The sequence below is a fragment of the Ovis aries genome, chromosome 8 (assembly GCF_016772045.2).
Source record: "Ovis aries strain OAR_USU_Benz2616 breed Rambouillet chromosome 8, ARS-UI_Ramb_v3.0, whole genome shotgun sequence".
NCBI lineage: Eukaryota > Metazoa > Chordata > Mammalia > Artiodactyla > Bovidae > Ovis > Ovis aries.
The window spans coordinates 12,698,170-12,724,015 of NC_056061.1; the positions used below are offsets into that span (position 1 = coordinate 12,698,170).

The window sequence follows — 25,846 nt, forward strand, 5'->3', positions numbered from 1 at the left end:
CACACAAGATATGCATGGGTTTCTATTATGCTCACTGCTCTCAAACACAGCTGAGTGCCTGCAGAATCTCCTCTGGGGCCTGGGCAGGCAGGCATGGAATCCGTTTTCATCTCCACAAGGAGACACTAGGCCATTTAGCGCTGTCACAGCACACTGTCCGCTGTGGAAGAGCCTCTTAGCACATGCTGATGACTGGATGGATGGAAAAGGAGGCAGGGGAAAGAGAAAGGAAGGAGAGAAAGAAGAAAGAAAAACAAAAAGACAGGAAAAGGAAAGGAAGGAAGAGGGAGAAACGTAATAGACCAAGACATTTCCAAGTAACCACTTTTAAAAAACATGCGTTTCACAGAAGAATGGTAATATCCTACGAAAAATACTGCTTGTGGGAGTGCAAACTCAGACAACTTTCTGGAGGGCAATTTGGAGTCATTATAAAAATTTTAACTGTATGTAGGCTTTGATCACTGCTAGGAGTTGCTTCTACAGAAATAGTTGCACAAAAACACAGAGATATGTATACAATGCAATTCAATGCAACACTGTAGCAGCAAAAAAAAAAAAAAAAAGAAAAGGAAGCATCATGGAAAGATGTCTATACATAGTAGTAAGTAAGAGAAAACATGATTATATATGCATGGATATTTCTGAAAAGATAGGTATAATTCTGTTCTCCAAGTTACCTTTGGGGAATAAATTGCAGAGGAGAGGGGGAAAAAAGAAGGTCAGAGGACTTCAAAAATTATATGTGCTACACTATTTTATACCATTTGAATTTCTTATTGGTATCACTGTTGTTTCGAATCATGAAAAAAGGGTGAGTCTCCACAACTGGTAAAAACAGAGGTTTTTCTCACTTATTTCTTTGTTCCTCTATTCCCTATTTTTTGTTCCACCAAGAATAATGCTTCAGTGTGCAGTGACCTTGACCAGTTAGGACACCAAGCTTCTTAGTGGCACAGGATTACACACTTCTCCGAGGGACAGTGGAGTCACAGAGCAGCTGGCTTCAGGAAATGCCCCGCACAGGGCTCAGCACTGATGATGCAACCAGCAGGGGCCAGGGTTTCTGAGGCCTCAGTAGGTAATTTCTAATTCTGGTCTCGTTTGTCCCTTCAGCTGTAACCAACACTACTAACCAGATGTTTTCCGGCCTTCTTGACACCTCCCCTCCTGGTGTGGAGGGGCCTCTTCATCTCTATCCCCCTGTGTGTGTGTATTCAGGAGGAAGGTCACCGGTAACAGGTGAACACTGATAAATGAGATCAGAGAGGTCAGAAGCTGAGACATGCAGGCTTGGTACCAGAGTAAGGACTTTAGAGTTTTAGTTTATGTCAAGGGCTATGAAAAGCTACCAGAGGATTTAACACAGAGAATGAGATGACCTGATGTGTGTTTTAACAGGTTTTTTCTGGCTCCTATGTAAAGAAGGGGTTGTCAAGGGCAAGAGCAGAAGTGAGGAGGCTAGTCAAAGGCTACAGCAGCAATTCAGAAGACAGGTAGTGGAAATTAGGAGATGAAGTGGACAGATTCAGATTATGTTCTAGAGGTGAAGTTCACCAGCTTTGCTGGAAGACAGTGAAAGTGTTAGTTGATCAGTCGTGTCTGACTGTTTGCGACCCCATGGACTGTAGCCCATGAGGCTCCTCTGTTCATGGGGATTCTTCAGGCAAGAATACTGGAGTGGGTAGCCATTCCCTTCTCCAGGGGATCTTCCCAACCCAGGGGTTGAACCCAGGCCTCCTGCATTGCAGACAGATTCTTTACCAGCTGAGCACAGAAAGAAGGTTAAAATGGACTCCCAGATTTTTGGCTTAAATGAATGGGTGGTCTTGCTTAGTAACTGTGATGGAGAAGATCAAGAATAAATCAGCTGAGGGACTTGCCTCCTCACACTCTTCTCAGAAGACCCACTGCCCATGGCTTCCATTTTTACCCCCCAAATGCTAACTCTCAGCTTTCTACCTCCAGCTCAGAATTCTGCTCCGAGCTTCTTCTCTGTGGATCCGATCACCTACTCTGTAATTCTATGCACTCTTCTCATAGTACAGCAAACTCAAAATGAGCAAAACTGAACCTGACGGTTTGTCTCCCCAGACGCTGGTTTCCTGGAGGTGTTTCCTATCTTACTGGAGGCTCCACTATTCACTAAGTTGTTTACATGGAAAACTGGCCCCTGGGTCCTGCTCCATTTCAATCTCCACATTCCACTATTGCTATTTCCTACTCATTGTACCTTCCGTCTTTATACAAGCTCTCCCTCCATCAGGAATGAATCCCATCGCTCTTTCACTACCTCATCTCTATCACCCCTCAAGAGACCAAACGTCACTTCCTCAAGAAACCCTTCCCCAATGCTCAGATTTGGTTAGCTCTCCCTACCACAGACTCTGTGTTGCCATCTACTTTTACTTTGCAGCACTTCAGTTCAGTTCAGTTCAGTCGCCCAGTCGTGTCCGATTCTTTGCGACCCCATGAATCGCAGCACGCCAGGCCTCCCTGTCCATCACCATCTCCCAGAGTTCACTCAGGCTCACGTCCATCAAGTCCGTGATGCCATCCAGCCATCTCATCCTCTGTCGTCCCCTTCTCCTCCTGCCCCCAATCCCTCCCAGCATCAGAGTCTCTTCCAATGAGTCAACTCTTCGCATGAGGTGGCCAAAGTACTGGAGTTTCAGCTTTAGCATAATTCCTTCCAAAGAAATCCCAGGGTTGATCTCCTTCAGAATGGACTGGTTGGATCTCCTTGAAGTCCAAGGGACTCTCAAGAGTCTTCTCCAACACCACAGTTCAAAAGCATCAATTCTCCGGTGCTCAGCCTTCTTCACAGTCCACCTGTCACATCCATACATGACCACAGGAAAAACCATAGCCTTGACTAGACGGACCTTAGTTGGCAAAGTAATGTCTCTGCTTTTGAATATACTATCTAGGTTGGACATAACTTTTCTTCCAAGGAGTAAGTGTCTTTTAATTTCATGGCTGCAATCACCATCTGCAGTGATTTTGGAGCCCCCCAAAATAAAGTCTGACACTGATTCCACTGTTTCCCCATCTATTTCCCATGAAGTGATGGGACTGGATGCCATGATCTTCATTTTCTGAATGCAACAGCATAATTGAGTAACGATTACTGCAATTAGTTGTTTAATAGCTGATTCCCCCAACAGAATGTGAGATGAGGGACAATGTCTGTCTTAACGACCACTGTAGATTCAGTGCTTTCTTTGCACAGTAGACAGGATACACAACAGAATCAAAATATACATTTGTGGAATGAATGAATGGAAATTCCTAACTAGTCACTAACTGACCCTGTTTAAATAACAGCCTCTCAAGACTCAGGAACTCATCTCTACCAAGAAATTAGCTTAAGTAGTTTCTGAGGTGTTTTTTGGCCCTAAATGCCTATAAAATTTTTTAAAAACAAGGTAAATAACAAATTTAAATCATATTGAGGGCCTTCCCTGGTGGTCCAGTGGTTAAGAATCTCCCTGCCAATGCAGGGGACATGGGTTCAATCCCTGGTCCAAAAAGACTCCACATGTTGCAAAGCAACTAAGCCCGCATGCCACACTACTGAAGCCCACGTGCCTACAGCCCGTGCTCCACAACAAGAGAAGCCACCTCAACGAGAAGCCTGCAAACCACAAGTAGCCCCTGCTCACCACAACAAGAGAAAAGCCCACGCACAGCAATGAAGACCTGGTACAGTCTGAATAAATAAGTGAATAAAAATTTTTAAAAATCACATGGAGATTGATTACTCAGAAAACCAAAAAATCTTCGTTATGTATATTTTGAAGTTTCTTAGAATTTTCTTATAGTTGCAGAGGACTGTCCTATGTCCACACATATTTAATAAGTATTATTTGTATTTTTAAGTCACTTTAGTTGCATCTAGTGACTTCAGACACAGAGCTATGTGTTTTCTGAGTGCTTGCTTTCCCCAGTTAAAGCGAAATAGTTTTTGCTTATTAAAAAACAAAAAGAAACCACCCACATGTTCCTTTTAACACTGTCTTACTACGTATCAAAGTATGTCTTATTTTTAAAGACTCTCTATGGTTTCTCGATAATCTGCTTACCAAATATATTTGTATGGATTATGATTTTTGAAGAACAATGAAAACATCACAGCTTAACTTCCAGGTTTTGGTTTTTTTTTTAAGGGCCATTATTATTTCTCAGAGGAAGCAACTTTGTGGAATCACCAAAAAGGAGGGAAGAAAGAGAGGGAAAGAGGCCTTACTGAAGCTAGCAATAACTATAATTTCTCTGCAAGAAGGACTGAAGAGCAGAACTGAATTTTGGAAGAGTTGAGGAAGACTTGGGGAATTGTCTTGGACTTCTCTGATAGCTCAGATGGTAAAGAATCTGCCTGCAATGCAGGAGACCAGGTTCAATCCCTGGGTTGGGAAGATCCCCTGGAGAAGGGAATGGCAACCCACTCCAGTATTCTTACCTGGAGAATCTCATGGACAGAGGAGCCTGGTGGGCTACAGCCCATGGGGTCAGAAGGAGTCAGACACAATGGAGTGACTAACACTTCCACTTTTCACTTCTGTGAAAAGTTGCACAAAAGCGGAGTTGCCTTAAAGTTGCACCTGCTAAGCAGGCAGACTCCTTCCTTCAGGACTGCAGGTTTATTCAGGTGGCAAGGGGGCGTGCTGATGGCAGCGGCATGGGGGAGGGTACTGAAGCCCCCCCTGAGCAGCTCCTGCCTCCAGCCTCACACAAAAGACCTGCCCCCTTATTCCTTTTAAACGTTTTAGCTGTCTGCCTACACAACAAAATTTGTTATGTGTCTGCGTGTGATCACACTTGTCTTTCCTTGGTTTCTGCATTTTGCTTAATTTATCACTTTCTCCACAATGAGGTTAAACTATGAGACTCACTTAAATTTACGACCTCAAATTATTAACAAGTCACTGAATTTCTAGGACCAACCAATTCACTCTATAGTAACAAAGATGGGAGCAAAATTTTATCTTAAAAAAATTAATTTGCTTCATTAATTTCTAGAAGTTGGAAAATAATTTATATGAGATGTGAGAAAGAAAGTTATTCAGTGGCTCCACACAGAAGCAAAACTAGTAGAATTTTGGTGGGCAGAACATGCAGTGGGGCGGGGCTTGGGGGAGCAGGCTCAGAGGCTGTACCACGTGGGAGACACAGGGTGATGACGTCACACTGGGGCGAGCGCCGGTCCGGCCTGACTATGGGAAAACAACAGAAGCTGCTGAGAGCCTAGCTGTCCTTCAGGAGTCCTGCCAAAGAACTCCCCACTCGGAACAGCACTTTCCCAGCAGATAAACTTAGTGCATTGTTTCACTATAACCGGTTGTGAATTTTGAGCAGTCCATCAGCCACAGCTGATTTTAAAAACTCAACTTCTAGTCAGAAAGAGATTAACAAATACCATACGATAGTACCACTTACACGTGGAATCTAAAATGCAACACAGATGAACATATCTAAGAAACAGAAACAGATTCACGGACACAGAGAGCAGACTTGTGGTTGCCCAGAGGGTATGGGGTAGGAGGAAGGATTGGGAGTTTGGAATTAGCAGATGCAAGCTAGTATATACAGAATGGATAAGCAACAAGGTCCTACTGTATAGCACAGACAGCGATATTCAATATCGTGTAACAAACCACAAAGGGAAAAAACTTATGAAAAAGAATATATATATGTACAGCTGAGTCACGTGGCTGTACAGCAGAAACTAGCACACACTGTAAACCAACTATGCGCCAATAAAATTTTAAATATTGAAAAAATTAAAAACTCAACTTGTGAGCAGGTTTGGTACACTAGACCCTCACAGACCACAAATGAAGCCTCTTAACTGACCAATGACAAAGGAGACTTGTTAAAACCAATAGTTTGTGGGCTTATTCTTCCTCTTCAGAAGGCAAACTTCAATCCTTCATTAGCATTACCAATGAATTAGTGAACAATTTCTTATCTAGCAAGTAATAAATTAATTCAGTGCTTGCTTTACTGATTGCTATAATAGTTAAAAGACAAAAGAGTAAAGCACTTGGAAGCAACCAAAAACTGACCAGGCTGGGTTAGTTAGGACAAAGTGGCAGAGATCCTCCTAACACTTATTAAAACCATCAGTCAGGAGGAACTTGTCCAGACACATGGTCAAGGGACTCATCTACAATGGGAAAAATCCTGAAACAATTCTCAAGTGACTTGGAAGTTCTGGGGAGGAATCTTGTGAATTTGGATCTTCAGCAATGTTTTCTCTTTACCTTTCAGCTGAAGATTGTGACTGTAACTCAAAAGGAAGATATTGAAGTATACAGTTAGATACTGATGCCACTGATGTAAGATCTCTCCCAGTGTCCCAGGCACACGCATTCCCAGGCACATTCATGTGACCACGCATCTGCAAGGGTTTCCACCCTCACTCTCACCTTCTGGTGTCTGAAGACAGCCCCATGTCACCTCTTTGATGATGATACCCTGGCTCTTTTGAGCAGTCACTTCTTCTGCCTCACACTCAGAGCACTTGACAGTCACATTACTTCCAGTATTATTCCATTGTTACTACTTTACAAGTATCCTGTTATTACACTGGATTGTGCATTCCTACAAATGTCTGCTGCGGGAAAGGACAGATGAGTGTGACTTCAAGGCCAGAGTCTAAAAGGGAAATGGCTCAAGAGGTATATGCTCTTTCAAAACAAATTCTGCCAACTATACCATGGATGAGCCTGTTGAAGAAGCAAAGCAAAAAGCATCTCCAGAAACAAATGCTTCCTGATGAACCCATGTTTTTAATGGACATAAATAAAGGATGCAGAAAGGCACATAATGAAACTCAAACAAAAGCAAAAAGCAAACGACAGAAACCCATGAGACCAACGATGGACAGCCGAAGATCAGAGTTAACAGAAGTTTGTAAACAATGCACAGGAGAAAGTAACAGGAAAATTTCAGGGATGTTGAGAGGGTGAAGAGACAAGAAGTAATAAGCCCACTGCCTATGGCACCCTGAATGAAGTTATAAGAGAGAGAAAGTAGATCTCGTTCAATCCTAATCTGCAGCTCTATCAAACAGACTAAGTGTAAAACTAAAAAGCATAGCGCACCCATGGCTAACGAAAAAACGAAACCCAGGATGAAGTCTCTAGCCCTATAAGCAGTAACTCCTTGAGTAGTAAAACTACTACTAATAATCACTGAAGAATCATGGAGAAAGATTAGGGGAAAAAAAAGATCCTGATTTAAAAAAGGAACAAAACAGATTCTAGAAATGACACAGTAAAAGCAGCTTGATACCCACTCCCAGAAAAGTAAACTGACAGATGTTAGACAAATCATTTGGGATTACTTAAAGATGAATTATTGGCTACTGGGAGACACCATGGGTATGCTAAAATGAATGAATATGAACTAAAATAATTCTCTCTTTAATAGGCTGCTAGATTCGGCATATTGATGCTCATGTCACAGGAGGCAATATAACAAGTTTTCACTTAGGCTCTTGAAAATGTCTGTGGCTAGCTTCTCATTAATGAAAGTAGGGTGGAAAGAGCTGAGCTAGAGATTTTGGTTAAGTGAACTGAGAGAAAATTGAGTCACAGCAAGTTGAAAAACTTAAAGATAATTATTTAACTACTAATAGTACAAATATGCCATAATGCATTCAGCTCTCCAATTCAGCATTTTTATCAACTATGTGGATAAGGACATAGCAAGCCTGTTGTTCAGCCTGTATAATTTGGCCCAAGCTAGAAATGGCAACCCACTCCAGTGTTCTTGCCTGGAGAATCCCAGGGACAGGGGAGCCTGGTGGGCTGCCGTCTATGGGGTCGCACAGAGTCAGACTCGACTGAAGCGACTTAGCAGCAGCAGCAGCAGAATGGACAGCAAATATGTTTGATGTTAAAAATCAGGCTTCAAACTTTCAGTAAAATTGGAATAATGGATGAAGGAAAACACTGTTTTCCCTTAGTGTGAATGACTGTCAATAAATTAATGAATTATACCACTGTATTAACAAAAGTAAAACAAGTAATATTTCTCCAAATACATTAATGAAAACCACACCAAGATAGTGAAGAATCTGAAAACTATTTTAAGTGAGGATACTTAGAAACAGGATAGTCAGCCTGAAAAAGAGAAGGTTCAGAGAGAATACGATGTTATCTTCAAATACATACAATAATATATGAAAGAGGGATTTGATTTATTTTGCGTGGATCCTAAGTAACCGGCAAAAAGTAAAATAAGTTAAAGGTAGCAGGAGGAAAGAAATTATAAAAATCAGAGCAGAAATAAATGAAAAAAAAAATGAAGGAGACAATAGCTAAAGGTCAATAAAATAAAAGCCGGTTCTTTGAGAAGATAAACAAAATTGACAAGCCCTTAGCCATGCTCATCAAAAAAAAAGAGAGAGAAGGAGGACTCAAATCAATAAAATGAGAAATGAAAAAGAAGTTACAACAGACAATGCAGAAATACAAAGGATCATAAGAAACTCCTATGAGCAACTATATGCCATAAAATGGACAACCTCGAAGAAATGGACAAATTCTTAGAAAACTATATCCTTCCAAAATGGAACAGGAAAAGATAGAAGTTATGAACAGACTAATCATAGGCACAGAAATTGAAGCTGTGATTAAAAAAATATTTCAACAAACAAAAGCCCGGGGCTAGATGACCTCACAGGTGAATTCTACCAAAAGTTCAGAGAAGAGTTACCACCTATCCTGCTCAAACTCTTCCAGAAAATTGCAGAAAAAAGAAAACCCTTGAACTCATTCTATGAGGCCACCATCACCCTGACATCAAAACCAGACAAAGATGCCACCAAAAAAAGAAAATTACAGGCCAATGTCACTGATGAACAGATGCAAAAATCCTCAAAAAATTCTAGCAAACAGAATCCAACAACACATTAAAAGGATCATACACCATGATCAAGTGGGCTTTATCCCAGGGAAGCAAGGATTCTTCAATATATACAAATCAATAAGTGTGATATACCATATTCACAAACTGATAGACAAAAACCATATGATCACCCTAACAGGTGCAGAGGAAGATTTCAACAAAATTCAACACCCATTTATGATAAAAAGTCTCCAGAAAGTAGGCATAGAAGGAACCTACCTCAACATAACAAAGGCCATATATGACAACCCAGGTCAGGAAGACCCCCTGGAGAAGGAAATGGTAAGCCCCTCCGGTACTCTTGCCTGGGAAATCCCATGGACGGAGGAGCCTGGTGGGCTACAGTCCACGGGGTCGCAAAGAGAGGACACGCCTGAGCAACTGAGTGAGCACTCAGTCGGACCTGGCCTTCCCAGGTGGCTCAGTGGTAGAATCCACCTACCAGTGCTGGAGACATGGGTTTGATTCCTGGGGCGGAAAGATGCCCTGGAGGAGGAAAATGGCAAGCCACTCCAGTATTCTTGCCTAGGAAATCCCACGGGCTGTGATCCATGGGGTCATGAAGAGTCGTACACAACTGAGCACACGCACACACGTGACAAACCCACAGCAAATACTCATCTCAGTGGTGAAAAACTGAAAGCATTCCCCCTACGATCTGAGAGGAAATACATTTTAACTAAAAATTTTAAAGCAACTGTTGACTAACAAGAGCTTTTTAAACAAGAAACATCCTTAGGAGTCCCTGGAACATGCCTCTGACTGGGAAAGCTCAAATCCAGGCTGGAAAAGGCCAATTTGTTGGATGAAGTGGAGTTTCCAGCCATGGTGTGGTAGCCCAGATGACCTCTGTATTTCAACTAAAAGATTTTATGTTTCTGAAGTTCGTTATGGTGCCTGTGTTAAGAGGAGGAACGGAGGAAGAAAATGAGATATCAAGATAACTCTCAATCACTTCTTTCAAGTCTCCAGAACATTACCAAGTTACTGGATAACCTGGTGCTTCTACATGTCAAACCTATTCAGAGAGGGACTGAAGATTCTTATATGATGTGCCTTTAAAATTCAGTTGTCATGAAACTGTGCACTGAAAGAAAGTCATGGAGGGGCTTCCCTGGTGGTTCCATGGTAAAGAATCTGCCTGGCGATGCAGGAGATAAGGATTCTGTACCTGGTCCAGGAGGATCCCACATGCCTGGAGGAACTAAGCCTCTGGGCCAAAACTGTTGAGCCTGTGCTCTAGGCCCCGGGAGCCATAACTACTGAGTCCACCATACCCCAACTATGGAAGCCTGCTTGGCTAGAGCCCCAGGCTCCGCAGCAAGAGAAGCCACTGCAATTAACAGCCTGTGCGTGGAAACTAGAGAAAAGCTGTGTACCAAGGAAGAATGAGATTAACTAACTAAATACATGAATAAAGTTATTTTTAAAAAACAGAAAGCCATGGAGACACTCATTAGATTTCTGAATGCAGGAAAAATAAATTTACCAGCTATTATCCAAATTGTGCCCGTCTTTGCAGGCGATGTTCTCTTGGTATCTCCAATTTTCTTGAAGAGATCTCTACTTTCTCATTCTATTGTTTTCCTCTATTGCTTTGCATTGTTCACTTAAGAAGCCTTTCTTATCTCTCCTTCCTATTCTCTGGAACTCTGCCTTCAGTTGGGTATATCTTTCCCTTTCTTTTTGCCTTTTGCTTCTCTTCTTTTCTTTACCTATTTGTAAGTCCATCTCAGACAACCACTTTGCCTTCTTGCATTTCCATTTCTTGGGGATAATTTTGGTCACCACCTTGTGTACCATGTTATGAACTTCCATCCACAATTCTTCAGGTACTTGTCTACCAGAACTGATGCCCTGAATCTGACAGAAGCAGAAGAGATTAAGAAGCAGTGGCAAGAATACACATTTCTAACAACAAAGCTAGTGGACGTGACGGAAATCCAGCTGACCTATTTCAAATCCTAAAAGATGATGCTGTTAAAGTGCTGCGTTCAATATGCCAGCAAATTTGGAAAACTCAGCAGTGGCCACAGGATTGGAAAAGGTCAGTTTTAATTCCAATCTCAAAGAAAGGCAATGCCAAATAATAGTCAAACTAATAATAGTTAAACTACTGTTGAACTCATTGCACTCATTTCACATGTTAGCAAGATTATGTTCAAAATCCTTCAAGTTAGGCCTCAGCAGTACGTGAACCAAGAACTTCCAGATGTACAAGCTGGGTTTAGAAAAAGCAGAGGAATCAGAGATTAAATTGTCAACATCCGAGGGATCACAGAAAAAAGCAAGGGGATTCCAAAAATAATCTACTTCTGCTTCATGGACTATGCTAAAGCCTTTGACTGTGTGGATCACAACAAACAATGGAAAATTCTTAAAGATATGAGACTATCAGACCACCTTACCTGCCTCTTGAGAAGCCTATATGCAGGATAAGAAGCAACAGTTAGAACTGGACATGGAACAATGAATTGGTTCAAAATTGGGAAAGGAGTATATCAAGGCTGTATACTATTACCCTGATTATCTAATTTATATGCAGAGCACATCATGAGAAATGCCAGGCTGGATGAAGCACAAGTTGGAATTCAGATTGCAGGGAGAAATATCAATAACCTCAGATATGCAGATGACACCACCCTTATGGCAGAAAGTGAAGAGGAACTAAAGAGCCTCTTGATGAGGGTGAAAGAGGAGAGTGAAAAACCTGGCTTAAACTTAACATTCAAAAAACTAAGATCATGGCATCTGTTCCCATCACTTCAAGACAAATAGATGGGGAAAAATGGAAACAGGGACAAATTTTATTTTTTGGACTCCAAAATCTCTGTGGATGGCCACGAATTTAAAAGACATTTGCTCCTTAGAAGAAAAACTATGACAAATCTAGACAGTGTATTAAAAACCAAAGCCATTACGTTGCCAACAAAGATCTGTTTAGTCAAAGCTATGGTTTTTCCAGTAGTCATGTATGAATGTTAAGAGTTGGATTGTAAGGAAGGCTAAGCACCGACAAACTGATGCTTTTGAACTGTGATGCTGGAGAAGACTCTTGAGAATCCCTTGGCAGTAAGGAGATCAAACCAGTCAATCCTACACAAAATCAACCCTGAATATTCATTGGAAGGACTGATGCTAAAGTTGAAGCTCCAATACTTAGGCCACCTGATGCAAAGAGCTGACTCACTGGAAGAGACCCTGATGCTGGGAAAGATTGAGGGCAGGAAGAAAAGGGAGCAACAGAGGAGAAGATGGTTGGATGGCATCACTGACTCAATGGACATGAGCTTGAGCAAACTCTGGGAGACAGTGAAGGACAGGAAAGCCTGGTGTGCTGCAGTCCATGGGGTTGCAAAGAGTTGAACATGACTGAGTGACCGAACAAGAGCAACAACAAATAAAGTCTACTTTTGATTAGGCGAAAGAACTAGTCAGATAATATGGAAACCAAATTCAGAGTAGAGAAAGATTTTCCTATGTGTTAAAAATAAACAGGAAGAAGGTAAAGATTAGGTTTATAACTCAACCAGCTTTACCCAGAGAGTTGTTGTGGGGAGGGAGGTGGGAGGGGGGGTCATGTTTGGGAACGCATGTAAGAATTAAAGATTTTAAAATTAAAAAAAAAATTTTTTAATTTTCAATGCCCTGTTAAGACAGGGCAAATTGCACTTAAAGGTAAATATGTGTGTTTGTAACTCTCTTAATTTTAAAAATCCATATATTCTCAGAAAAATTATGTTTTCATATACCTAATGTGTACATATTGCACACTTTTCCATTTAAACCACATCTACTGTTATGAAAGAAAAATATCTTGAAATCCTGATTATAGAAGCTCAGAGTTATGGTTAAAAGAAATTAAATTTCTCTCGCTATCTAGTAAAAGCAGTTGATTTAGCAAAGTAAAAGGAAATACCTCCCACTTAAAAAAAAATGATGGAGTCATTGAAATGGAGATGGCTCATTCCCCAATGACCTCACCAGCATCTGCTTCAATTACCTTCTGAAAATGAAATAACCAAATTACTGTTCAGCTTTCTGCTGTGCTAACAAAATTAACCTGAAATATCAAAATTCACCTGCTTTAAATTATACATTACACAACTTCTAAACCAAAACATCTTCAAATGGTAAAGAACACAAACCAAGGTTGTCATAATCCACAGTAACATTCTCACATGCACGGGAATAATTAATGGAAAGATTAACAACTTAAAGCATCCACGACAGGAATTATATTCAAATCATGCCACCTATTCAAAAGCAGGATCAATCCATTTTGAAACTAGTCCTCTTTATACAACAGATGTGCTCTTGGACATGTGTGTATAAACTGTATTTAAATGCCATAGAGCGATTTAGAAATAGAATTAGGGTTCATGGTTGTTTTTTTCCCTAAGTATAGAAAAGAATATTTTAAGCATGAATAACTGGCCTCTAATTACTGTTTCCTATGTTCCCAGGTTCATATTTTGGCTAACTAGTTTGTCCAGTATTCCATAAGTACATTGGTAAATACTACTTTTAAATTTTGATGCAATCCATAGCCTTGTTTTCTGGTTCCTCTATATGCACATCACACTCTCAGTTCATACCTAAAGAAACCTTGTCCCAAAACTAGAAAGCTACATTTCTCATTTCAGTACATGATATACCCACCTCAAAGTCACCTTTACATGGTTCAAGTGAAATCAACTGCATGGTTCTAGTAACAGAACCATTAAGAAAAGCCCTCCTTCGTGCTTGCCACCACCTTCTCCCTCAGCAGAAGCTAGACCATGTCTTGCTTGGGCAAGAGATCCAGGAGGTTCCCCATTTCAACTAGCATCTTCCTTTCTCATCCCTGGAACACTCTGATTCAGGCTCTGTGGTGTTGACTCATCTGTCTGCTTTATTTGGTGCTGAGTCACATCTGCAAACCATAGGCCCCCCTACGTCTTGCTCAGTCTCTTTAAATCTGGCCCATTATCCTTTTCAATACTGTTTTCATCTACATGTGAGAAGCAAAAAGCTAAAACAAGTAGGTAGGCCCAGTGCATGTTTGCTGGTATAACACAAAAATGGGTACAGAAAAAAAAAAAGGGACATTAACCATTTTGCTTATACAAACTTTATTTAAAATGGTACATGAAGGAAGAGGGAAGTAAAAATGCATGAACAGGGGCTTCCCTGCTGGCTCAGTGGTAAAGAACCTGACTGCTAACCTAATGGAGGAGACAAGGGTTTGATCCCTGGTCTGGGAAGATCCCACATGCTGCAAAGCAACTAGGCCCATGAACCACAACTACTGAGCCTGTGCTCTGGAGCCCAGGGGCCCTGACTGTTAAGCTCATGTGCTGAAGCCCATGTGCCCTAGAGCCCAAGGTCTGCAACAAGGGAAGCGACTGCAACTGGAAAGAAGCCTCTGCTCACTACAACTAGAGAAAGCCCACCCAGCAACAAAGACCCAGCACAGCCAAAACAGAAATAAAGTAATTAATTTTAAAAGTGGCACAAGCACCAGGTCACTGTCTCTACAACAAAAGTAACCAAGACTTTCACCTGTTAGGGCCGCCAACTCTGAATCAAGAGAAGAAATCATAGGGGAATCCTTGATATACGCCCCAAATATAGAGGAAGTTAAGACGCTTGCTAACTTTTTCATTGGTATGTAGGGACTTGCAAAGTTTCCTTGAAAGCACAGAGATTTCCTAGCTTGTTCCAAAGTTCCTAGTAATTCCTTTACAGTGGAAAGCAGAAAATATCAGTTTTAATTAATTACTGTATCACCTAGATCAGTGAGTCCTACTTATCTTTATATGGGTAACTGATAAGGCTCTATAAAATTCAATTCAACATAGTTTAATGAAGAATACAACATAATAATTAAGAACATCGTCTGTGAGGTCAGCCATACCAGGGGTGCGTCCCAGATCCACTATCTCATCATTACGTGACCCTGGGTCAATTACATAACATCTGTGATACCGTTTAGCATCTTTGCCTGTAATCAGGATACTAACAGAGCAATTATGAGACTAGATGAGTACACAAATCAGTCTCTGTTCTGTAGTACCTGTTGGTCATCATTCACAGTGAATGACTGTTAGGAGTAGGACATGAACCTACACCCTGTGAGGAATATAAAAATGAAAAAGAACTGACAATAAATAACCCAAGCAAATAAGGCAGAGAAGATGAGAGTGCTACTGAGTGAGTGAGTGAAGTCGCTCAATCGTGTCTGACTCTTTGCAACCCCATGGACTGTAGCCTACCGAGCTCCTCTGACCATGGGATTTTCCAGGCAATAGTACTGGAGTGGACTGCCATTTCCTTCTCCAGGGGATCTTCCCAACCCAGGGATCGAACCCGGGTCTCCCACATTGTAGACAGACGCTTTACCATCTGAGCCACCAGGGAAGTAAAAAAAAAAAAAAAAAAAGAAAAGAAAAAGAACTGACAATAACACAAGCAAATAAGGCAGAGAAGATGAGAGTGTATCCAAAGACGAATGGTATTCAGGGCCCCAGGAGAAGGAATTAGGAAGCCTACCAATGCCTTGGGTCAAGTGGCAAGGGAGGGTACATCTAGTTATGTGTGTGGGTAGTGGTGAAGGATTAGATGAAACAGGAAAGGCCGCAAGGAGATAATTAAAGATGGGGTTGCCCGAGTGACGGGTTTGACATCACTGTAAATAAAAAGTGGATCGTAAAGAGTAGTTCTTTGCACATTGAAAGCAGAGGCTTGAGGAGGCAAAGAGTAAGAAATGTACAGAAAATAAAAATAAGAGATTCAGACAAAAAGATAGGAATGAGCCATTTTGTTCAGAACCTCAAATTCAAGAGAAGACTGGGATTGGGAAGTAACATACCTGAAGTGGGCCTCGGAGAGACTAACCTGGGAGGGTGTGTAGGAGGGTATGCAATCAGCATCTGACTTAGGAGCTAGAGGGGGTGAAGCCTGTAGAAATTTGCAGATAGGAATTTGAGGGGGAAAGGAAGGAAGACTTCTACCAAAATCAACGACAGCTGGATTATAAGCGTAAGTGGTGAACTTCCTGAGCTGTGAGCACAGAGCATTTTCTAGTTCAGGACTCAATTTCCTCTTGCGGAAGAGCTGTTGTACCAACAGCAATTTGTTGTTGTTCAGTCACTCAGTCATGTCCGACTCTTTGCGACCCCATGGACTGCAGCACACCAGGCTTCCCTGTCCTTCACCAGTTCCCAGGCCAACAGCAAGGAAAGGTTTCAAATGCATGTGACAAAAGTCTCTGGAGCCAGTAGTGACAAGTTTAAGTTCAAACTCAGGAGTCAGTTCCACTGAAGTCTTCCTTGACCGTCAGCAACAACAGGCAAGGAGGGGGGCGGCTTAAATCATTTACTTTTCATGCACTTTGGTCTTTCTGTATCTTTGAGTCCTGTCTTGGGTCTTTCACTGAGAACCATGACTAGAGCCTGGACAAGTTTCAGGGGATAAACTCCCTGAAATGTACACAAAATTCATGCCTATGTATTATATTTATTCTTGCTCTTTCTCAATCTTTCATTTGTTCATGTATTCCTTACTTAGGCAGTATACATTTATATTAAAATTCGTTAGTGCTTATTTTTCAATAGAGCTTAGTCCAAAGACTTCATGTATTTTACTTCAGTCAATCCTCTCAACAATCTTAAAAAATAGGTAACTACTATTATTATTCTCATTTAAGAGAAAAGAAAGCTATACAACCCCACAGCTAGTAGTCTTACAGAGAAGAAATAACCCACAGGAGGCCCCAAAGCCAAAGCTGCATAAGCTTAGTTTCATCAGGCAGTTTTGCTAAACTACAGTTTCCTTGGGTCTCACTCCAGAATCTGGGACAGTCCAGATCAGCAAGGGAATTTCAGGTTAAACAGGGACAAGCTTGTCACTTATCCTTAAAATTGGTTAGGCCCATTACACTGCACTGTGGGAAAGCACATTTATACCATCACAAGCATTTTATGTACAGCTCTCTTTGAAAGTGACAGTGAAAGTCGCTCAGTCCTGTCCAACTCTCCACGACCTCATGCAATAGTCTCTGGAGTTCTCCAGGCCAGAATACTGGAGTCGGTAGTCATTCCCCTCTCCAGGGGATCCTCCCAACCCAGGGATTGAACCCAGGTCTCCCGCATTGCAGGCAGATTCTCTACCAGCTGAGCCACCAGGGAAGCCCAAATTGGTTAGACCCATTACACTGCACTGTGGGAAAGCACATTTATATCATCACAAGCATTTTATGTACAGCTGTCTTTGAACAACTGCTTAATGTGTGTTAAATCAAAGAAATTTGTTTTGGGGGGGAGGAAAAATAACTTCACTGCCAGTATACCAACCGCTGAAGAATTTTCTAAATCAATGAGTCATTGTTCAATATGGTACACAATTAAAAAAAAATGTCTAAATTGAGATTCAACATAAACATCCTTATAAATATTTAAAACAAGATTTTCATGAAATAATATTTATTCTGACTACATACAACACACACTGATTATTTTCTATTCAGTCTAGCTCAGTCCTGACTGATCTTTTTTCTATTCTATCCCATTAAAACAATGCTGGTTCCTATCCACTAAACTGATTTCACAATGCCCAATAGGTTGGTAACGTACAGCTTGAAAAGCAGTATTCTTCAATTAAATCAAGTCATTTTGCCTGTTCTTTAAAAATGAAGCAAAAAGCACGAGTCTGCTACTGGCTAAATGTTTATATGCCTTTTTTTAAATCTTAAAAAAAAAAAAAAGTTAATGATTTCCTGAAAGCATTAGCAGATCAAACTCGACCATGGCTGTTTTTCCCAGTAATGAATGACAAGCAATATGTAAATATTCCCTTAAGAGCCACTTGCTCTGAATTCAAACCAAGAAAGTAGGAAACATGAGCCTTAAACAACATTACAGCTCACACAAGAATTTAACTGGTAATTAGGAATATTTTCAAATAAGGCATATGCAGCTTTTTCACAGGAAATGATTTGAAAGGATTCTTAATTTTTTAAGGTTAGTAAAATTCTGAATACTGAAAAACGTAAGGTGATAAAAAATTAAGACTCACAAAACATTTATATCCTACATTAAAGAAGCTATTTTAAATGAATATTCTCAGTCTGTTGATTGGTCAAAAAATATTTAACACGTCACTGACTCAATGGATATGAGTTTGAGCAAGCTCCGGGAGATGGTAAAGGACAGGGAAGTCTGGCGTGCTGCAGTCCATGGGGTTGCAGAGTTGAACAAAACTGAACAACATATGTCAACCAATATTTTAAGAAGGCATAAGGAAGGAAGAATGGACGACTGCTGAGTCACTTCCCTCCAGATGGCCCATCTAGGGGGAGAAAGACTGCAAACACATAAACACAAATAGGAGCTAAGAACATCACACACAGGAGTGTTCTTGTGTAGGGCTATGGATCACTACAGGCATGTGTCCCCAGCAGCCCTCTAGGATGGTTCTTAGAAGCTGAAATCAGATAGAGTTTCCAGTGAAGTCAAAGAGGATATCCTACTTCCAAATCTATATACAACTTTTCCTACCTATCATAGTATGATGCTACAAATATGTTCTAATCCCCTCTCAGACAATGTAAAAATGAACACTTAATGCAATTTAAACTGAAACCACACAGAAAGAAGAAATCCAATCAGAGATACAGATGAAGCAGAGTGGGATACAGGGTCCAGACCATCCATTTAAAGGCTCAGTGACTGAAGGCAAGTTACTTAACCTTCAAACTATTGCTTCACCATCTGCATTTAAATCTACTCACACAATCATGGTAAGACTGAAGTGGGGGAACGCACCTGAAAGCACTTTATAAAGCACCACAATGCTGTGATTATTAACTTTTATTAGAATCAGTAGGCACAGTAAAACTGAAAAGATATTAACCAAATATTCAGAAGGTTTACAGTTAACACATACCAAGCACTTAAAATGGGTCTGTTCGCTTTTCATACACTAGCTCAAGTAAAGCCAGGAATATGATAATATCTGAATCCAGCACCTGGTAATAATAAGGTTTTCCCTCAAATCTGGGACATACTAAGGTTCCTCTCTAATGGCCCTTGGCCAGCAGGAAAAAAAACAACCTAGACACTGTTAATTAAAGGAAGGGCAAGAGTTCACATCACACCACTCCACCCACGTGGTATACGCATTCTTAGCCCAGCTGTACCACAAAGAGAGGGCTCTTTCCTAAGGTTCAAAGAGTGCTTCCGTGGGGCTGGAGCAGGGAGCACTCCCTGGGTCCTCAGCAGTGCTGCAGAGCAACCAGCCAGACCCACCCAGGTGACGCTTTCCACTGAATCTTAGACTCTGAACTTGACCAAGAAGGCAAGCTGAGATCATCTGTCCAAGTGTAGCTCTACATTCATTCCTATTATGGGCAACTACTTTTTTTAGACAAGGTGCAATTCTGGGGTATAAACTGGATCACTGTAACGCACACACCTGACTTTCACAGGTTGGGTATACAGACTGTATGTTTCATATTGCCTTGCTTGGTTAATACTCTGACATTAACTGTATTATATGGATGGATAAAGTAGATCCCACCTGCCAGTGCAGGAGACACAAGAGACACGGGTCCGATCCCTGGGTTTGGAAGATCCCCTAGAGGAGGGCATGGCAACCCATTCCAGTATTCTTCCCTGGCTTAATCCCATGGACAGAGGAGCCTAGTGGGCTACAGTTCATGGGGTCACCAGAGTTGGGCTTGACTGAGTGACTGAGAACACAGCACAAAGTAAATAAGACATGGATTATGGGACGTCTTCAAGTTATAAACAAGTTGTTTTTAGAAAAGGTCACTTATAACGCAGATCTTTAGAATCCATGATGCATTTCTGCGTATTAATTTACAGTGGCATAAATTAATGTTAAGCTGCCAGGACTGCCCTCAGAAATCCATGCAGCCCATAATGTGAGTGGCAGCAGGTCAGGCACTTGTGTTCTATAGGTGCCATTCTGCCACCAAGCTGCCACACAGCCCTGGGTAGCCCTGTTAGGACAAAACCAGGCTCAAACGCTGCCTCACCTGCCTGTTATGTAATCTCACCGAAGCTATTCAAACCCTTTCAGTCTAAATTTCCACAGCAGTCAAATCATATTTGGGGATGAACCACATACACAAAGAGCTCAAAAGGAGCCTACACAGAAATCACTGAAAGGTCACTAAATTCTGCAAGGGCCAGATAATGTGAAAACAAGTGTGAAAGAAGGGAGCCCCTGTGGCATGATTGGGAAGAAAAAAAAAAAACAAAATACCTGCCTTCTAACCATGAGAGGAAGAAAGAGGGAGCAGAGACCACAAGGAATAATGATCACCCTGGAGATAGTACAGAAAGTATAATTTCCTTTAATAATGCAGTTTTTCATTTGATTTCAACACTTATGGAGCATCACAGAATTAATATCCACATATATAATATATGACTTGTGTATATACAAATTATTTGCAAAAGTGTGGGGAAATGTTTCATGAATCATGTGATCAGGAATAAAAAATTAGAACGAAATACTGAAGATGCTGAGAAACCAAGTGCGCCAGAGCCAGGAGATCATGAAAGCTCCTTAGGGCTCATCCAGAACAGATTTATCGAGTAGTGATGCTGATTCATGCTTCCATTTAGAGCTATGCAGCATATTTCAAGATAAAGGAAAGGAAGGATTGGGTGATCCTCAAGTCACTAGTTTCAACGCTAAACTATTAAAATGGGGTCTTTTACATTTAACTTTGCTTTGATGTTAATTTCAGAAAGAAAGAGAACCATAAACAAAGGGGGTGGATAAAGGATTATTGACTAAATACAGTCAAACAATGTTTATGAAACCACAAGGTAAAATAGTGTACAAAAAACAGAGGCTATTTAACTACTCAGAAGGGTAAAGGGATAGGGGACGAGAGTTCAAAAGCAAGTTTTAGGATTTCTGATACATATTGTGGTAGCAGGCAGAAATCAGGGCAGATCTTGCTTTTGCTCTTCTCTGCACTGGCACCCCACTCCAGTGCTCTTGCCTGGAAAATCCCATGGACGGAGGCCTGGTGGGCTGCAGTCCACGGGGTCGCGACTGAGCGACTTCACTTTCACTTTTCACTTTCATGCATTGGAGAAGGAGATGGCAACCTACTCCAGTGTTCTTGCCTGGAGAATCCCAGGGACGGGGGAGCCTGGTGGGCTGCCGTCTATGGGGTCGCACAGAGTCAGACGCGACTGAAGCAACTTAGCAGCAGCAGTAGCAGCACACTCGCAGTGGAGAAGGCAATGGCAACCCACTCCAGTACTCTTGCCTGGAAAATCCCATGGGTGGAGGAACCTGATAGGCTACAGTCCATGGGGTCGCAAAGAGTTGGACATGACTGAGCAACTTCACTTTCACTAGTAGACATCTGTGTAACGTGGTATGGCCACATCACTGTAGCTATCCCCTTGGCCTGACTTTCTGACTTTCCCTAGAGATCTTGCTTGGAGCACCTGTAAATACATACGCTGGAGCAAACTGCCCTAGGTGGTCAGAAACTTGCTTTTGAGCAGATCCTGTTGGTAATTCCACTTTACGGAATTCTACGGTTGGTCAGAGGCAGCTGAAAAGATTTCTGATTCTGGCTTCCTCTTTTCTGATAATAAAGTTTTCAGGTTTCTGCTTGTTTATTTGCTGTTTGCCTTTAAAGCTTGACCATTTGGGGCTACAAAAGCATCATAATAGCTAAAATGAAGGTTGAAACAGTTTAAACTGTTCCCTCTTTTATTTCCTAATAACCCATCACAGTGATTTACTATTTAATAGTACCGCTGACTGTTGGCCTTGTTCTGTTATTTCTATGCCTCTAGGATCACACCCCATTTTTAAATGTTTTTCTTTTCCACTGTTAGAATACTCTTCACAAGAGGTCAAGGCAAGCGTGACAATTAACTTTTGCATTTCTGAGCTGAAAAATACTAGGCTGTTCTTCCAGAAATTCTCAATTTAAGGGGCTCCCCTGCCCCTGCATCTTAGGAACACAACACTGTTAACCCTGAGCAGGTTGTTCATGAACCACAGTCACCTTTACTATTGATATCAGTTTGGATGAGCCTGAGAAGGCGCTACAGCTTGTGGAATCACTATTTACAGCATCCCTAGGCAAAAGGAAAAAAAGAATCTTGACCTAAAGTCACATCTTACATAAAAATTAACTCAAGATGGATAGCCAACTTAAGTATGAAACATAATACTATAAAATGTTTGGGGAAAAAATGAAAGAAAATCTTCAGGACCCACGGCTGAGCAAAGAGTTGTTAGACTTAATGCCAAAAACACAATCCATAAAAGGAAAACCTAGTAAATTGAATCATTAAAGTTAAAATTGACAACTTTTGCTTTGCAAAAGACTCTGTTAAGAAGCTGAAAGGAAAAGCCACACACTGAAAGAAAATACTGGCAAACTATTTACCAAAGGACTAGTATCTGGAAAGTATAAAGAACTCGCAGCACTGAACAATAAGAAAACAATCCAGTTAGAATATAGACAAAAGATAGGAAAAGACATTGCGCTGAAGAAGATGGACAGACGGCTGAAAAACACATGAAAAGACATTGTATCTCATTAGCCATTAAAGAAATGCAAATTAAAATCTCAATGAGCTATCACTACATACCTCTCAGAATGGTTCAAATGAAAAAAGAGTGAGAATACCAAATGCTGATGAGGACGCCAAGAAACTGGATCACTTACACACTGCAGATAGGAAGGAATGGAAAATGGTATAGCCACTCTGAAAAAGGAGTGCGGTAGTTTCTTATAAAATTAAATGTACTTATCATTTGACTCAGACACTCCACTGAGCATTCATTTCAAATAAATTAAAACTGATACTCACAAAAAGAATTTTTTTTTACACAAATGATCCTAGCTTTATTTGTAATAGTTCCAAACTTGAAACAAATGTCCTTCAATGGGTGAATGGTTAAAAAATTGTCATACATCATGGAACACTACTCAGCAATAAAAAGGAAACATTATTACATAATTTTTACATAATACAATTATTATATAGTACAAGCAACATCTTGGGCAGATCTCAAGTGCTATCATCTGAATGTTTGTGTATCCCCAAAATTCATATGTTGAAACCTAGTGCCCAATGTGATGGTATTTATTAGGAGATAGAGGCCTTCTGGATGTGACCAGGTCAAGAGGGCAGAACTCTCATGAACTGGTGCCCTTATACAAGAAGCCGGAGAAAGCTCCTTGCCTCTTTTATCACATGGAAATCACAGTGAGAAGACAGACATGATGGCTCCCTGATCTTGGACTTCCAGCCTCCCGAACCGTGAGAAACAATTTTTGTCGTTTATCAGCCGTTCAGTCTGTGTTTTGTTACGCAGTACAGATGGACTAAGATATCAAGGGGATTGAACTGCGTGAAAAGAAAACAATCTCAGAAGGTTAGCTACTGTACGATTCCATTCATGTAATATTTTCGAAATGGCAAATTATAGAGATGGAGAACAGCAGTGGTTGTCAGGAGTAATGGGCAGAAGGAAGAAGGTGAATATGGCTTCCAAAGGGTAGCACACGAAATCTTTTTGATGGAACTGTTCTGTCTCTTGATTGTGATGGTGGCCGCACAAATCTACACGTAATAAAACTGAACAGGACTAAAACATGCACACGCACCCATACACAAATGAATGCTTGTAAACCTTTGTGAAACCTGAATAAGGGTTAGAAGATTGTATCAATGTCAATTTCCTGCTGCTGCTAAGTCGCTTCAGTCCTGTCAGTGTCTGACTCTTAGCGACCACATGGACTGCAGCCCACCAGGCTCCTCCCTCCATGGGATTTTCCAGGCAAGAGTATTGGAGTGGGTTGCCTTTGCCTTCTTCCGTCAATTTCCTAGTTGTGACACTTATCATACAATAGTCATGTAAGGTGGGAAACTGAATGAAGGGTGTAAGACATCATTCTATTATTTTTTAGAGCTACATGTGAATCTAAAATTATCTCAAACATTAAAAAAAATCACTATATTGTTGTGTTTATTCTAAGTGTCCTGTCTTTCTATGGTTCACCCATTAGATACCTGATTTCTTCCTTCCCTAAACAACCTTGCTACTCTCTGGGGTCCTAACAGCGGAAAACAATTCACTAAAATTGGTAGTTTAATTCTTGCTTTCCAAAAATTCTTATTCATGGTTTAGCATTACTAATTGAAACATGTCCCTTGGATATAAACCTATATTTGAAGACTGACTCTAACACTACATCAAATGGACAAAATACTTATTTTCTGAGTTACCTCATTAATAAATGGGGGTAAAACCTATTTCATAAGTCTATTGCGAAGCTACATAAAACAGTAAATAAAGTAAGTACTTGGCACAGAGTAGTTCCTTAAATGCTCATTCCCTTCATTTTCCCACTAACAATCTACCCAGACATAAAAATATCAACAAAAAGTTTGGTTTTCAGTTTCCAAGACGTTTGGAAAACAGGAAATGCATCTTTAACAAGCATGCTAGGAGTTGGGATGTGGTGAGGCTGAATTGCTTCTTAAGAAATATTTCAGTTTAGGAGATTATAATCATCATTTTAAACCCATGTTCTCACTCTGAGCTTGAAAACAGTCCAACCATCAACATGGTTTATGAATGTTCTAGTAATAGACACCCCACAAGGTAATAAACTTAAATATGTCATAGGTTTTTAGTTATAGATCAACTAATGAAGCTAAAGAACAGTAGGAACTAAGCACTTAGGATTTAAAATTCAATGTAGCTTGCTAAACACAGGATTCTGAGCAGTCTGCAGTGCGATGCATACAGACGGCTAGACTCTCTGAGCAGCACTGGCCTGAGAGAACTGTCAAAGATAGAAAGAGAAGAACCAAATGTTATTTCTCCAGTAAAAATAAGAAAAAGATGAAACAAAGTCCATCTAATTGCTCCTAGTTATGTGCTCTCTTTAGAAACAGTCACAAAAAAAAAAAAAAAAAAGCCAAATGTCCTTAATACTTAAGGACAAAGTCCCCTCAAACATTTTTCAATACTGGTATAAATTTGCCAAACAAATGCTTACCGAGCAAAATAACTTTGTTTCCGTTCCTTCTTCTCTTCCTTGGTATCCATAATATTCGATCAAAAGTGCAAAATAGTTGGAAAATTCCTTTTTAATCAATGAGTCATAACCCTGGTTAAAAAAAAAAAAAACAGAGTGACTGTAAATTAAGAAGTTCATTAATGGCCAATATGAAGAAAGAAGCAAAATAGAGCTACATGGCCCCAACAAATGGAAGCTAATCTTTAACCAGTAAGTATAGTCACATGAGTCATATATGAAATACAAGTGCTCCTGCAGGAAGTGGGGGGCAGAAAACTATAATTAGAATGGAGGTGTTAAAACTAACAAAATGAAAAGTAGCTGGAAAAATAAGTTGAAGTATTTTCCTCATAATTACCAATTATTTCAAAGTGTGCTAAAGCAAAAACTGCTGACTTAGGAAGATTTTAGGCTGGCTATGCAGAAGCTAATTTTTAAAAAATCTTTGAATTCATAATCACTATTTTCAAGCCATTAATGATGAATATGTCTTATCTACAATGATGAAAAAAAAATGGATCACTTGGGTGTTTTACAAGAATGTTCTTCCTTTAAAAATAAAAACAACATCAGTGTTCTATTTTGGAAACATGCCAGCAAGTATCAATACATCTCACTAGAGTGAATGTGCAAATGAAAGCACAGAGCCTCGGGAAGCTATCCCTCAGAAAGGATTTATATGCTTGCCTCTACCTCACTGTCTCACCCATGCAGCTCTCACCTCTGCTTCCCAGGAGCAACCTGGTTCAAATCTTTAATAAGAGGTTGTCTCCAGATCAGTCTTCCTTAAATACCACTCTCATCATGCCATGCCCCTGCTCAAACATTCCCAAAGTCTAC

General features: G+C 40.6%; 1 protein-coding gene across 6 annotated transcripts in view; it reads right to left on the reverse strand.

Moving 5' to 3' along the window:
• Positions 1-25,846, reverse strand: part of NCOA7 (nuclear receptor coactivator 7) — a 158,069-nt gene that overhangs the window by 108,550 nt on the left and 23,673 nt on the right. For 3 of the 6 annotated variants that reach the window (XR_006060578.2, XM_004011139.5, XM_012182475.4), the window contains exon 2: positions 24,986-25,096. The exons of 2 other annotated variants lie outside the window; for them this stretch is intronic. Coding sequence is in view for 2 of the 4 variants with exons in the window: in XM_004011139.5 (XP_004011188.1) it covers positions 24,986-25,035 (50 nt within the window). In the remaining 2 variants the exon portion in view is untranslated. Of the gene's footprint in view, positions 1-22,562; positions 22,643-24,985; positions 25,100-25,846 lie in introns of those variants that run through there. One more of the 6 variants, XM_042253207.2, reaches the window with a different exon arrangement.